Source organism: Cyrtonyx montezumae, unplaced genomic scaffold (genome assembly GCF_038088225.1).
Source record: "Cyrtonyx montezumae isolate F1298 unplaced genomic scaffold, pur_monq_1.0 scaffold_7, whole genome shotgun sequence".
Taxonomy (NCBI): Eukaryota; Metazoa; Chordata; class Aves; order Galliformes; family Odontophoridae; genus Cyrtonyx; species Cyrtonyx montezumae.
Window position 1 is genome coordinate 11,097,482 of NW_027072078.1, and position 16,411 is coordinate 11,113,892.

The following is a 16,411-nucleotide window of genomic DNA, read 5'->3' on the forward strand; positions in this document are numbered from 1 at the left end:
AAGTTAAATTGGCTTGATTTTTTTTTTTAATGTGTTTGTTGTACATAGGAGATAGACCTCTACACCAGGCTGAATTAGTTGGAAATTCCTTTTAAATTTGAAGATCTATAGATCTATATTTCTTTTCCTCATGTTTAAAATGATGAATGAAACTTAAGAATGAAAGGGTTGTCACCAGTAAAATGTTAACTTGTTTTAAGGACTTCTGCTGAATTGTTCAAAAACAGATTGCAGGAGGAGAATAGTGAGGTACTTATTAAAATATTAAGTGCATGCATAATGTTTCATTTATAACATTTTAGAAAATGACTAAAAAAAAAGACAGCAATTCTGTACTCATTCTCATGTCGTGTAATTCTGACATACAGGTATGTGTGAGTATGCTTTACATGTGTATGAGGTAATGTTAAACTTGGGAAATAGCTTTAATGTTTCTTTCCTTCTGTTTCAGTTGCTGCTATGTTTTCTTGTTGCTTGGACTTGAGCAATAAAAAATGTTTCAGTTGTTGTTCTGCTTTTTTGTTTGCTGTCATTTGACTGCCACTAGGTGGTGATAGATGTGTGTACAATGTTAGCAGCTGTAGGTCAGGGAAGACTGTAGTTAATTTTCATTCACATGACCCTCAGTGACTGGCTGAGTAATCCATACATACTGAAACAGTGTAATTTTGATGCTGTCTTGTGAGAACATTGGAGTCAAAAAGTAAAAAAAAAAAAAAAAAAAAAAAAAAAAAAGATGCTTGCCTATTCTGCTGAACTTACAATGGGCTTTCAGGAGAGTGTTCCCCAAAACTGTTCTGTGTGAGAACTGTTGATAAACTGAAGGTTTTTGGGTTCTCTGTCCAGCACCATGGCATCCTTAGAGAGATAAAGTGCATGGCTGAAGTCTAGCAAGCACGTGGTTTGTTTTTTTTTTTTTTGGGGGGGGGGGGGAATTTACTAGGTAAGAACAGAAAGCATGTACTGTCATAGTCTAAATCAAGAGGCTTAACAGCATGTGTTCCTGAGCAGTTAGGAGTGAATCATTTAGTTCTAAGGTGCTTTTCTACTGAGCAAAAAATAGTTCTTTGCTTTATTTCTTGATATTTTCAGCAGAGACCATCTCAAGCAGATCTGGCACATTCTATTTGTACGTGGTCTGCATAAATGACTTGTGTACTTTTCTTTGGCCACATGTGAAATTTCACTTGAATTTAGCTTAAGAAATTAGAAATGTATGAGAACTGTTGAGTAAAGAATTTTCATTTCATCTTCAAATAAAATCTACCTCCACTTAACTGTGGTGGCATAATCTGATGAAACAGCCCTGCAAGACCTGTGGTAACTGACCCTGCTTTGACTGGGGCATCTGAGCTAGAGGATCCTCAGAGGTCTCTGCCAGCCTTGGCCTTCTGTGATGTTGAACCAACAGTCAAATGTCAAAAAATTCCTTTTGTTTTGGTTAATGCTGTACCCGCCCCCACCTCCAGAACCCATTACTGTTGCTTGTTGTGTGGGCTAAGTTGCATCACCTGTGATTGTTTCACTGCTTTGAAGCTGATCTTTAGCCCTTGTATGTTTGACTGGAAAAACACTCAATTTTTAGATAGCAAATCTTAAATTATCCATTATCTTATATAGCACAGCAATGTATTACTTTGTTAACGCATCCCAAAGTTTTGAAGACTAAGTTTCATTTAAAAAGAAAAATAATTTTGTTTCCTTAAACTGTGCTTATCTTTCAAAATGACTGGCACTTAGAATTGATGACCCAATCTGCATATGAGTGTCGATACCACCATTTACTTCGTTCATGTGTTCTCTGCATCTTTGAAATTGTTTCTCTAAATTTATTCTGAAAGTAATTAAAAGGAAGTAGTTATGAGCATCACTAGTTTTAGTAGAGATTCTGTAATTATTTACACTTCATCTCTATATCTTCAGAGTTTTTGGGATAGTATTGAACAGAAATTGCACCTTAGCTTTATAGATCTTTTAAAAAGCTGAAGTTTAATACTGAAGTTGAACTAAGCATTTAATTTCCCTGGAAGTAGTTGTGAATGTGGGAAAATGTGTACTTCCCTGTGTGGGTCTCTTTTGACTTTTTGAAAGAGCAAGGTTTCATTCAAGTAGCCTTCAATGTTTTTGTTCTAGATTTAACTAAAAGAATCATTTTGGTGTGTACTGATGTAGTGAAGAACAAGTTCAATTGAATTTCTTCCCCTTGGCTTTCTTATCCGTTTCTAGAATCGCCAGATGCTGATATTGCCATGGAGATAGCTACATCAGAACAGCACATTTCGGAGGCAATATATGACTGTGTTATTTGTGGACAAAGCGGTCCTTCTACCGAAGACAGACCTACAGGGCTAGTCGTGCTATTACAAGCATCTTCAGGTATGAACGTGACTTACTAGATAAGCAGTGATTCTACAGCTTTTATAATGAATGCGTAAATATTGTTGAATATCAAGAGGTGTAGGAAGACAATGAAAGTCTTTTTTTTTTTTTTTGAGGATACTGGGAAACTTTAAATGTTTGGAGGAATGAACAATTTCACTTCCTTCATAATTTCTACAAATCCAGCAGTATATATATAGAAAATAAGTTGCAGAAGAAAGAGAAAATAGTTGTGTGTATATACACAGTTCCAGTGCAAAAGCACTGCTTTCAATATTTAGTATTTGTTTTACTGTTTTATTTCAAGAGAACACATTGTAGCTCTAAGCTGGAATATTCCTGCTTGTTTTCTTCATTCTTTGGTATGTGGTTATTTGTTGTATTCTTTCTTGCATTTATTCTGTATACAGTGTTAGGTCAATGCCGCAATAGCACTGAGCCGAAGAAACTGCCTACTACTGAGGAGGAGCAGGTGTACCCTTGGGATACCTGCGCAGCACTGCATGATGTGAGGCTTGCAACTTTACAGCGATACTTTAAAGATGTAAGTATTTCATTTGAGTGAAACTACCACTTAAGAAATGAGTTGTGTGAAAAGGTAAATGAAAATACAAGAATCCTCCTCATAGCTCCATTTATACACTTAGTGAACACTTTGTCCTGCTGCAGTAGTTTGTTTACGTTTGGTAGGGTCCTTATTTTCAAATGATGTCTAGCTTTCCCTTAGCTATGTTTTTGGTGTAGGTAACTACCATGTCTACAGATGTAGATGTATTAAATATCCGTGCAGATTCTGTCTATAAGAGAATGTTTCTCATTTTAGTGTGACCACATAATTGAGATGTGTTTTTGCTGACTTAAGTATTATTTTCAAAACGTCAGCTTTCTTGTGGCCATTCTGTTAACCCAGTCAAGGAATTACTGTTGGTTAAAAGTAGTTCAGTAGGAGAGATGAAATTGAAAGAGTTATTTTGACCTGTAGGGACTTTCTCAGCCATCACAGAGAAAGTGAAGATGATTGAATGGAAAGGAGGGGCCAGCAAAAGAAAATCCTGTTTTGCTATATCCAAAATGCTGAGCAAAATTACTGAAGTTCAGATTTGCATTCAGTGATATATTGTTGTCTGTTTTGAAGTCAGCTGTTTCCAAGAGAGTTCTGCTTTGCTCCAGGAAGCTAAAAGCAGTACATTGTAACTTCTCATATTGAATTTTGAGAGCCAACTCTTGTTACTTAACAGGACCTGTTCACTGTTAGACCTTTATTGGAAAAGCTGCCGGTTATTTTCCCTGCTACTGTATAAAACAGCTGTTTAAGACAGTAGAAATGTGTTCTGAGAAATTGTTCTGGAGATGTATTCTCTGACATGCTAGCTCTTGGGCAGATCTAACCAAATAACCAGCATTTAGGAGCTTAGATATTGGCTTTAAAGAGGAAGAAAAAACCCACTTTTTTATTAGACATGTTAGCTAGCTTTCCCTTAGTCTGTGATCCACAGATAAATGAAACTTAATTTTATTTTTATTTTTTTTGCATTGGTGGCATTGATAATGTTTCTACAAATCTGTTCTTCAGATTTGTACCAAAGATATTCCCTTATAGGAAAGAAAGAAAATAGCTCACTTCGTGTAACATCTCAGTTTCTCAGGCTGAGAAAGACTGTCAAGCTTCTGTGTGTCAGTAGTGTGCACCTGTTTATTTTCCACTGTTAATGAGAACTACTTCCTACTGAAGGAATTATAAGTATTGAATTAATATTAAAAGCTTATTTTTACATTTGTCTGCTGCAAAGGGAAGACATTCCAAGCAAACTGTTATGCAAAAGTTTGATTTCACTGAAGTGTATTTTTCCACTTCCATGCAGTAGCACTACCAACAGGCTGGTCTAAAATATGCTATAATGCAGTGAGCAAATGCATCCTGCTCTCCAAAATTTCAGTCATTAACGTTATTTGAATTAAGTTGTTTCTAGGTCAGTACTGTGCTAAAATATGTCTCTGCATGAAAGAACTAATCCTTAAATTGCTTTTGGCATAAAAATGGAAACATCTGATAGTGTCTTGAGTGGCTTGTTCAGCTGAGCTAAGCGTTCAAAGTCCTTTGTTTATCAACTGTGTCCTTCCCAGTGAGTGTCCTTCCTCTAACAGGAGGTGAGAATTTTCCTCAGATAGGAACCTTTTTAGTTATGAAACATTACAGCTTATCCTACTTACAAAAGGAAAAATTCGGAAAAAGCTTTATTCTATATACAGACTAGGTAATTTCATTAAGCATCAGGCAATCCAGGTTTCACTAATGTTGAGGAGTCTGCTGTTTCCTACTAGATAGGAATCTTAGAAATGGGAAAAGACACAGTAGAATTTAAGTTGTCTAAATGTGTCCTTAAAAAAACAAATGCCACCAAGCAGCCTTATTAATTCCATGTGATAATGCTTGCCCTGGTTGCAGCATTTGTCCTGTGGGGCTTATCCAGGTATGTCTGATGGCCATGCCTTGTTCATGGTACCATTTGCCTACTAAATCATACAGGCAAAAAAATTTCTTGGCAATATTGAATCTATGCAGGGTGAGTAGGAAGGAGTACATCTTATAGTGTAGATGGAGTCTGTAGCATCAGCTCATATGCAGGAAAAACGATGCTGGAGATGGTAGGACATCCTAAAAAAAAAGCCACTTTGGTTATTTGTTATATCTGGTGTTGTATCATACAGTAAAGACCATTTTTAGGGTAAGTGTACACTAAAAATTGTTTTGCAATAGCAGTAGCTTTAAATCTTATTCTGTTGTTTAAATGTATAATTAGAATGTAAATTTCAATCTGTCTATGAAATTACTTATTGGAGAAACAAAGATTAATTACAGTCAATAATTAGGTTGACTATATAGCTATATAGTCTGCAAGCATATTTCCAATAATTTCTTGTTGTAAGCTTGCCAATAGTGACTGCTTTTTCAGTTCATTACTTTTTCAAGAGCTACCAATTATTTAACTGTTTAGGTTTGACATGTGGGCTGTTAAGTGCAATATTTGAGTAAGGCCCACGTTTTCAAAACACTCTTAGTATAAAATTTAATTCACTGAACCTAGTAATACATGATTGTTTGGCTTTATGTTGTTCAACAACTCATTTAAAGAAAAGCACACTGAATTTTAATGTTTGGCATTATGTAACTGCTTTTGTTATTAAATTAATTATATGAAAAAAATCAATAAAATGCATTGCTGAAGCAGGTTGCCCTTGAACTACATGGGAAATGTAAGCTTGTATTATTGGAATAGATGGTAGAGGTGTAGAGCTGTTCTCCTAATGTACTGCCAGAAGTTCTGTATCACTTAAGACAATGACCTCTATAAAAACTACAGAGATTTAACTGAAGTGATGATCTCTGTTGGAATGAATAATGTAATGGCAGATATCTAAGTTAGTATAAGTAAATACTTTATAAAAATATGTAGTTTTAAAATTTCCATAGCATATATCTTTTAAATTAGACAGGTTTTTATTTGTATGCAGTGTTGTTTTTTAATCTTCAAGTGATCTGTGGTAAATACCTTTATTACTTTTGTGTTTGTCTTTTTTATTTAGAGTTCCTGTTTGCAAGCGGTCTCGATAGGCTGGGAAGGAGGTGTTTATGTACAAACCTGTGGTCACACTTTACACATTGATTGTCATAAATCTTACATGGAGTCTTTACGGGTAAGTAAAACTGAAGATCATCTTTTTCACCTGGATCTGCACTGTTCTCAAGAAATTCAGTTAGATTTATGTTGTCCAATTCAGAGAAAAATGATTCAGTACTTGTGTTTAATATCAACGGGCAAGTTGTTTTTGTTACCATACCAAACCATTACACCTTGAAATTACTTATAAAACACTTTATTTGAAGTTATTTAAGTATATGAGGAAACGATGCTTAAAGCTACCCTGTCACTGAAAAATGAAATCCATGTTGCTTCTATTTTCTGGTATGCACGTTCGCTTCCAGCATTTCTCATGTTTTCTTTCTTTTCTGTTGAAATGAATTCCTATTTTGGTGTTTAATGTGTAGTAGAAATTACCAAGGAATTGAAGGAAAAAGATGTATTTCAAAAGCATAAATTTAGCTAATTTCAAAACTGAATTTTCATATTAGAAATGTTAGATTTTTATCTCACATTATGTAAGATGTGTTATTCGTCTGCATGCAATTTGGAGAAGTGAGTTAAAATAGCTTAACTCTTAGAATTATTTTTTTTCTCTCATTGAATAACATTAAGTAACGACTCCTGTTTGTATGGCATTAAAACAGTTTGTTAGTCAAACCTCAGGAACTGTTGGTTGGAACAGACATCTGTATTTTTGTATGGTGTGAGAAAATGGGATGGTGTTACTATTAATGTTGCTAGTCTTCTTTTGCTTGCAGCCCAATTGCAGCTTAGTGGCACTGTAGGATGTTCCTAAAAGCAAGAACAGTGGTAGAAAGTCATCAGATTAACCAATTATTTATTTCTTTATTATTTAGTGCAATAAAGACTAAACTATGTATTTTTTTTTCAGAGTGGAACTGCTTTTTTAATTGAAATTTAATTAATGTGATAATTCCTTAGTTTTATTTTGTTCATAGCTTTTCTTAAAATAGAGGCAAAGTTTATGACAATGTTCTGTAGTTAACTACGTGCATTGTTAATCATGTGAAATTTACCTTTTGAGGAACTGGAGGCTGAGCCACCTTTGGATTTGATAATGAATTGTTATTTTCCATTTAACTGTAAAGATACCTCTGGGGGTAATTGTGTCATCAAGGTAATAAAGTAAAATGTGGACTTACATTGTAGAATCTCACTTCTTAGCATTTTAGAAAAGTAACATCATATAGATACTGACTTTCCTTTCCTGGTGGCTTCTTACCTAAACACCAAATAGATTCTTATTCCATCTCATTCTGTTCTTCAAGATTTATAGATTATTTAAGTGAACTTTTGGCCATAGTTTCTGTTGCTGCTAGCTGGATTACTGCATAATATTTTTGCCTATTTGCAGCATTCCTGGTATGAAAATAATTTATGTACTTCATGTGGATAAATTCATTCAGAGATCAGCATTCAGAAAAGTTTGTATAAGTTTACTAGAATGCCTTAGCACTGGGGCCAATTACTTGATTAAATGTTTAAAGTATAGCTGCACTTTATTTGGCTTTTCTCTTCTGCCAGGAGTGGGAAACCTTCTGGGAAATTCACAGTGCTGAAACATCATTTGTCAGCAATGAGAGTACTCTGAAGGTGGCTGCACTTCCTGAATGGATACTTCCATGTGTCCATTTTTTTTTTCATTTTTCTGATCCTTTATGATAAAAACGTCAATTGTTGATAGTTTTTTTTTTTCATGCTGCTCTCCTTATGCTGGCTACTTATGTTTCTATGTATTTGAGTAAATACAGTTGAGTACTATGTGATTGGAAATGAAACTATCTTTTGACAAATGAGATGTTATGAAAGCAGTCTCAAACTTGATGGCAATTAACAGAGACAACACGTGTGAATTTTTCGAAGTACCACACTGAAGTATTCTGTATTTTATTATTTATTATTTTATTGCAGACAGTGGGGAGTACTTAAAATTAGAAATATTTGTTGAGTTGGAGGATTGTAGCAGACTGTAGAGCTTTTCACTTGATTGAGAATTATTCTTTCTTTACAGGTTTTGGTTTGAGTCTCTGATAATCAATACACCTAAAACTACAAAGCCTAATCTTGAGCAAATTTCAGCTACATCTTCTTTATTTTCTTTTAGAATGACCAAGTCCTCCAGGGCTTTTCAGTCGACAAAGGAGAATTTACTTGTCCTCTCTGTAGGCAGTTTGCTAACAGTGTTCTTCCTTGTTATCCTGGAAACAATGTGGAAAGAAGCCTTTGGCAAAGTCATACTAACAAGTGCATGCAAGATCTTGTACAGGAGGTGGAAGATCTTCAAGAACAGCTGGGAACTTTCCCAGTAAGCATCAGTGTAAGGCAGAAAGATCCTTGTTAATTTGCCTCTACGTATCGGTTTTTACCTTATGTTGTATTTGTGACCTCTTAAAAATGCAACAACATGGGAAATTTCTTTGGAAGATAAAATATTTCACTGTTTAATCAATATATTCTAAGCACTTGAAGCATTTATTGGATTGCCTGTTAGAATAAGCCATAAAAAAGAAAAAATGTAGATTACATTTTCACTTATCTCCATAACAATTTACATGGAACTGAGTCATATAATATTAAATTCAGTTATCATTTCTTTACATTATAAAAGTACTGTAATGCTATCCTTCTGACTGGAAGCTATGTAAAGAATGTCTGTTGAGAACAATGAAAGATATGGATTATTTATTATACTTGGAGTGTAGTTTACCAGATGTTCACATATTGCATAGTTTCACAACTTTTTTTTTGGTCTTCCATTCTTGATGGAGATGTTACTTTCATGTATTTGTGCAGTGCAGATATCCTCTAAAATAACACTGGGTGAAGTATCTCACTGCTTGCACTGTTCTCAGAGTCAGAAATAACCTGTAACATTCTCCGAGACATAGTATTGTCTTTTAATGCCTATTTTTTCATAATTGTGATGATATTTTTAGAAATATGAAAGTACTGAGCTTTGTGATCCACTGTTGTACTTCTTCAGGTAAAACTAAGTAAATGTTTGTGTCCTTATTCATAGTCTGAAACAAACCTCAGTAAAGAAATGGAATCTGTAATGAAAGACATAAAAAGTACCACACAGAAGAAGTATACAGATTACAGCAAGAGTCCTGGATCACCTGACAATGACTTTCTGTTTATGTATTCGGTAGCCAGGTGAGTATGTTTTTTGTTTTTTTTTTTTCAGTGTTCATTGCTAATGGCATTACCAGGCAAGTTTTCTACTTATATGTAAATGAAATTAAGAAGAAGAGTATTGCACTCTCTTCAAAAAGTACTTCTAGAGCACTTAGTACATCAAGGTATTGTTTTCTGATTTTTCATTTGCAGATATATGCAAGATGGAATAATGTCTGTTTGTTTTTAGTATACGTAGTGGAGGTGCAAAACATGGAGAACATCACATCTGCTGCTCATTTTATTTTTTATTTAGAACTTAGTTGTTTTTTTTTTTAATTTATTTTCTGCCTTCCTTTCCCGACTGCTAAATCCTCTTTGCTGTGATTCAGAGTATTAGATTATTTCTGTCTCACTGCTGCATTGATGTATCTTAAATCACAAGGTGTTTTTAATCTCTGTATCAGACATTAGTTTTCTTTACTTAATTGAGGATCACAGAAAGAGCCTTTCCTACATCGGCAGCTGGAGTTCTCTTTTCATATGATCAACTTTTTTTTTTTCTCTAGAAGGTTTCATAACTGCCAGTATTTTTCTGGGCTGGGTGATCTCACATATATTGCTGTCAGTATCACAGCTGGGAGACTCAAGAAAAGGATGTGGTTGCACCGCTCTGGCTACACTGTTACTTTTAAGATGCTCTGAATAGTAAAACTTTTTGGACTTCTGTAATACAAGACTTTCACAGAAAATGATGGTGAAATTAACCCAATAATTTTCAAAACCCTGTTTTACTGAAGGCCTGTAGGGAAGCTGCTGGCTGCAGAGAATGTGCAGGCATGCATGTGATATAATCCAATAGCATTTCTTTTAGTTCCTTGTACTCTTCTTGATATGAGGTATAAGAAACGGGCAGTGTCTGCACACCGCGTATTTCTTTAATGCATTCCTTCTTACATGAAAGCCCTCAAAGAGACATGAAGGACAGCTATTTTTTAATTAGGAGTCTGCACAACTGAGCAAAGTCTGTCTTCTCAGGTGTTTTTTTTTTCTGTGGGTAAAGAAGATAAAGCTGGTGTCCTACAAAGTTCTTTGCTCCAGTGAATGGCACAGAGATTTTTAGATAGGGGAAACTGTCACTTGAATAGATTTTTCTCCTTCCTTTTCTTCATGTTGAGGGGGCTGCAGTGGAACAGTGGAACACAAATGTCTCTGAAATATCCTTTATCAGTTACCAGATATCTATGACTGATACCAGATATCAGTTTTTCTTCTTTGAAAGACTGGACAGTGAGAGCTCTGCTTCTCTTCAGTAGTTAGCAGATGGTATGTAAGTATTTATTATCTGATCCTCAAGGGAAAAGGGAGCCTGAATAGGCAGAAGATATGCAAGTCCTTCTCAGAAATGATTAAGGCTGTGTCTGATGTAGACCATCTTACAAGAAGGTGTTTCAATTTGACAGAAGACACTTTTCCTATTGTGTGCCATTCCACCAAGGCTTAGGTTTGTTTCAAAGGAGCTGCCTTAGAGGAAAGGCTAATATTTAGCTTTTCAAGAAAGCTGAACTATAAGCCTTCTGTCTTTGAGGAGCTTGGGGCAGTGGAGAAGTGTGGAGAAGGAGAATTAGTAGGCCATGTACAAGGGGGCATATGTTTCCAGAAATTGTTCTCTGTACATTACGTAGAGTGAAGAGGCATAAAGAAGAGTTTCTTCAGGACAGTCTTAATGATTTGTTTTGTCAAAGAGTATATAAGTTGTGATGAAAGGAAAAACAAACATATTGGATCTGAATGTGCTCTTGGACATTGAAGTAGTGCCTTTTGACTTAATTTTTTAAAGTGTTTTAATGGGATGCTGCCATTAATTTTGTTCCCCAAATTAGTTATGAAAAGATTTATAGAAATAAAACATACTGGGTTCATTTATATTCCCATGATGAACTAGCACGTGCTAGTTCAGTTGCTGTTTTGTCCACTAATATGAAATCCCTGCTTCCTTGCTGGTAGATTTTTAGAAGTTTAGTGAGCACTGCAAATTGCCTGAAGAGTGGAAAATTCCCCTGTCACAGAGATGCCCTTATCAGCAGCAACCAGATGGAGCTCTGAGCAGGCACATATTATCAATGTTAAATTGCCTTTTTTTCCTGAGTAGAGAGGATTAAAGCATTCCTTCCAGAATGTGTGGCATAAGCTGCAAACTTAGGCACGGTAGTATTCTGCAATCTTACTATTTTAGAAACATATGAAAGTCTTAACAAACACTGTATATTAAAAATACATTCTTTCAAACTGATGGAGCTGAAATTGGAAAAAAATATTTTAAATAAATAGTCATCCTTTGGTTTCTTAAATATGTATGCATTGGGGGGATGTTCTAAGTGAAATATATTATATGCATATAATTTTAGAATAAATTTTAATGCGTATTCAGTCATGTTGCATTAAAATTAAGTTGCTGAATTTGATTTAAAGGACTAAATCTGTTTAGACTGAGCATTGCATTTTGGATCAAATAAGCAAAATAATATTTTAGAATTATGGACTTATTCCTTCCTTTTAACAGATCAACATACGTACCTTTTAATTAAAAGAGCCTTTAAGAGAACATAATGCCAATTGTTTGCTCCAAGTCTTGAGGGTAAAAGATAATGTAGTACTGAAACATGCAGTTCCAAAATCAAACAAAGCTATTGAATGTGGCTTAAACAATTGATGCCTGAGTATCAGATTACAATAATACAAAGAAAGCAGGCATCAGTGTGGCATGCAGAGATTTAGTGACAACTCCTGCCATACTAATGAGCTGCGTGAATAGTGGCATTTCATTCAGGATTAACCTCTAATGCTTTTATTAACTAACTTATTGGTAGGGATCAGTACATCCAGTGCAGTCTTAACTGTTTTCATATTTAGTGACTTGGTGGCATACTCATTGTACTGTCTGTTTGTTTAAAGCAAAACAAAAACCCAGCCATTAAAGAGAGCAGTTCCTAGGCACGTCTGATTGACTGAAATTTAGGAAAGCTGTGCACTGTCCTTTCAAATTTGCTTATAAGTTCTCTTATTTTCAAGGAGTCGTGTGCAGAAGCTTCCATATTAAGAGAGTTGTGATTGAGAAATAATTGTGAATATGGGGCTTAATAATTGAACCATTTTAGATCACCTAAGGCAGTATCTTGATAATGTTTGCCTTATCCTGAGTCATATTTTGGCACAGTTTAACACTAAAGATAGGTTCACAGGATTCTTACAATTAGTGTATATACTGGGAGTTTGTCGTGACTCTCTCGTGTCTCTAGAAGCCTGTAGAATGCTATTCCAACACTGTCAATGTTTTTCATGCAGAACAAACTTGGAACTTGAGCTCGTCCATCGAGGGGGCAATTTGTGCTCAGGAGGTGCAAGCACAGCTGGAAAAAGATCGTGTTTAAGTAAGTCTTATTTTATGAAGTGCAATACAGATTATGAGAAGATTGAACAAAACGTCTATTTTTTTAACCTTTAAGTAACATTAACATTCTTCTTTGAAGAACCTTGCTTCTGCTGCAGTGGATCTTGAATTTTGTCACAATTTGAGAAATATTAAGTCAAGTTTTCACAAGTTATTCATTATAGCTATTCATGTATTGCAAGTATAATCTATTTAGAAAGCAGTTGTCATAGTGTCCATGTAATACTTAAATTATTTCATGTTTTTGTGAGTTAATCTGTTAAGTATTTTAGGGGTGAAGCAGAACTTGCATATGAAGCAGAAAAGCTTTGTTTCACTCCTGCTGTTGCTAATAGTAGTTAAATAAATATATATTAATTTATAAAAATATATATTTTAATTTATTCTTTGAGTGCTCATGTAGCTCATGATACCAATAGATTTCTAGAGATGACGTCCCCCATCTTTAGTTTCCATAGCTCTTTAGGTGACAGTGGACTTGAGGAATTTTTCTCAGTAGAATTCCTCAACTCTTCATTCTTCTTAAAACTTAAGTAAGCAACAAATGAAGCATTGTTATTGACCAAAGTGTTTTCTTAACATATAATCTTTTATCTTTTACTGGAATATAAACAAAAAAATGCTAGAAAACTTGGGCTTGTTGTTGCAGTTTGGCATGTTACCTCTGGATGATGCTTTCCTCACCATTTGTAGTGATGAGCCAACAAGTCCTATCATGTGCTGTATTGCTTGTCTGTACTAGACTAGAAACCTTCTGTTACTGGCAGGAAAGGGAGTTCAGTTCATTTCATTCAGTAAAATCAATAGGATGATGTTTTTCTCAGTGATTTAGCACCAAATTATGCCATCAGGTTCTGGAAGGACCAGAAGATGCATACTATTTGCTGATAACAAGTGAAAAGATCAGTGAGGATTTTTAATATGTATTATCTCAAGTCCTGAAATGCACGTAGAATGCGTTTATCATTGGAGATGTTTATTTTTGGAGAATTAACAAATTGGAAATGGTACATGTAGAATGTATCTTTACTGGAGAGTTCTGTTATGCTGGATTATGACTACAGCAGGACAAATCATGTTTAAGTACATATACTTTCCTGTTTTCCAGCAGTATTTTGCCAGTAACTCCTCATGTGTCTTAAAGAATGAATCGCTGTTACATTAGAATAGGTAACTTTCTATAATTTTTTTATTCCAGTAAAATATGTATGTTCCTCGTATTTTAATAATATAGTCTTCTTAATGAACATAAGATGATATAAACTATTGGTTTTGAAAGTATGTATTTATGAAATAATAAATGTTTATGAAATTCATAATTCTTAAGTTTTATAGAATCGTTTGAGTTGGGAGAGGACCTTAAAGGTCATCTAGTTCAACTCCTCTACAAATTAAACCGTGGTAATTTTATAGAGGGCGCCTCTCTCCCTCAGGTCCTGCTCTTCTACAGAAATTTCATTTATTATTATTTTGATCTTAATGATTATTTATTGATAGAACTTAGCTAGCAGGTAGCTGTAATACTTTCAATTCTGATAATTCAAGGCATTTTTTGATAGCAGCATTTCCATTTTTAACTGCACATTAACTGTCCATGTAAAGAATAAAATAACGCAATAGAAAAAACCTTCAAAACTTGTAAATCATCTTCAGAATTTTTGTATGCAGACAGAAGAATACTTTGCCCCTGTGATCCAATTTGAATAATTTTCATATACTGAAACTCTTTATTATAGTCTTTGTTCCTTTCATGGATTGTGTACTTTTGTTTGCCAAGTGTTCTGGGCAAAAATGGTGCTTTTTCCTTCCTCAGTTTTATTATTCTTTAGGATTGTAGTGAGTATTTTCTGCTGAAGAGGTAGGGACAGTATTTAGAAGCAGTGCACTTGCTTTTTACACACTTCTGGCTGTAGAGCGATAAATTCTTCAATTGTTGTTAGGTATTTACACCAACATCTGATATAGATCTTCAGGAAAACTGAAGACCATGGAAGTGTTCAGGTGAAAGGCACCATAAATGAATGTAGTGTTGCTTTAAACACTGTGGAGACATAAATGTCATCTGGTCAGTGTTGGAATGTTCACGTGCTGCTTTTTAAGTACTGGGTTCGTACTTCTTTAAATTGTCACGTAGTAAACTAATCATATTTAGTCTTGCAATAAAATTGACTCATTATTAATGTAAAGTAATGGAGTCCATTTAGAACAGATCTGTACTCTTCTATTTAGTGCTAGTAATTTAATTTTGGACAGTAATCTAAATATGACTGATGACAGCAGAATTACTTTTCCATATATTTAGCAGGGTTTGTTTCAGCAAAGCAATTATGTAATTATGAATTTTCTTCATTGCTTCTTCTAGATAGCTGCATTTCTGGGAAGATGAAAAAAATGTAGCTGTTTAGATATATACATTGTATAATATGATTTTCCTTCCATAGTCATTTTGTCCAAGAGATATTCCTGTTTGGTTCTTTGCTTTGTTTGCTTCAGTTTTCATTTAAACTGTACTTTATCTTCTTTGCTACCTTGTGCAGTGAGCTAAGAATGGCTGAAAAACCTCTCACCCTCTGTAGGGTGCATATGCTGTTTTCTGAGCCTTGTTTTTACAGCACTGGAGCTGCTTTTGGTTTTATTTTCAAACGTGGTTCATTGTATGGCAAGAGTAACTTAAAATATTACCAGGTCTTTACTTACAAGATAATGAGGTGTCTCTCTTGTGATCAAGCATACCAGTCTGTATTACTCTTGCAACAATTGTCAAGTTTGGCGATGTAGCAGAACATAGCGTGCTGTCCCAGGTGAGCTGCTGCAGCAGCAGGCATCAGCGGAGGCAGGGGAACAAATAGGTCACGAGCTGCTTTAGTGATTGCGCCATGAGGGCAGCTGCTCTTGGGAAGTAAAATTAAGAATGATTAATGTAGCTGCTCACATCAGTGATCGGGTTTGTGTGACAAGAATTCTGAAGAAAATTTGATGGTAACATTTCCATTGCTGTGTGTGTGTGTGTGTGTGTGTGCAGAGGTGTGTTTCTGCACAGGAAGCATAAAGGCAGAGAGTAGGGGATGTACCTTATTCTCTGTTGGTTTTAGAGAGTGATTATGACATGCAATTGTTGTCTAGGCCTTTCTTCTCTGCTTTATAATGATTGAGATGTGATTTTTTTTTTTTACTTGAATGATCTTACAATTACAGTAGTGAACATTTCCAGAAAATTCTACCTAAGTCTTTCTATTTTTTTGGTTATTGCTATTAAATTCCTTTTTCTCTTTGCCACAAGGATAGGCTTGGGCTTTTTCTCTTGGCTTTTTTTTTTCCCCAGAAAGTATTAAATTCTCCTGTCTTCTTACACCTGTTTCCTATGTGCAGCTCCTCCTTACACTCCCTATAGCTCGCAGAATCTGGCGTTTTGGCATCAAGTGCACTAATTGGAAGAGGCATTCACTTGCAAGTGGGCATCAAAAAAGTATTTGGAACTTGTGTAATCTGGCCTTATATAAAGTATCTAGCACCATTACACCTTCAGTGATGGCTCTAAATGTTGAGGAGACATAGTTTCACTGATTTTTATTTTGTTTATTATTATTGTTTTCTTTTTTCTGTTCATTCAAAGTCAGAATTTTGTATTTGTAGGTGAATTAGGTGGTATCATTGGTCTTGATGGTGATGTTGATATCAGTCTAATCAGTGCTTTTGTTGTTTTTCTGAGCAGTTTTCTTGATGTATTAAGCATTTTCTAAGGTGTTCATCTGATGTTTTTGTACGTATCCAATCCTTCTGAATCAAAATTTTCAACCAC

At 34.8% G+C, this 16,411-nt stretch overlaps 1 protein-coding gene and 1 long non-coding RNA gene across 2 annotated transcripts in view; one reads left to right on the top strand and one right to left on the bottom strand.

Annotated features, from left to right (window-relative positions):
- Window positions 1-16,411, bottom strand: part of LOC136057974 (uncharacterized) — a 204,265-nt gene that overhangs the window by 85,600 nt on the left and 102,254 nt on the right. The window lies entirely within an intron of this gene.
- UBR3 (ubiquitin protein ligase E3 component n-recognin 3) overlaps window positions 1-16,411 on the top strand; it is a 95,295-nt gene that overhangs the window by 50,132 nt on the left and 28,752 nt on the right. The window contains exons 25-30 of the mRNA XM_065750911.1: window positions 2,227-2,376; window positions 2,790-2,923; window positions 5,965-6,075; window positions 8,149-8,349; window positions 9,064-9,200; window positions 12,507-12,592. Coding sequence (XP_065606983.1) covers window positions 2,227-2,376; window positions 2,790-2,923; window positions 5,965-6,075; window positions 8,149-8,349; window positions 9,064-9,200; window positions 12,507-12,592 — 819 coding nt within the window. The remainder of the gene's footprint in view (window positions 1-2,226; window positions 2,377-2,789; window positions 2,924-5,964; window positions 6,076-8,148; window positions 8,350-9,063; window positions 9,201-12,506; window positions 12,593-16,411) is intronic.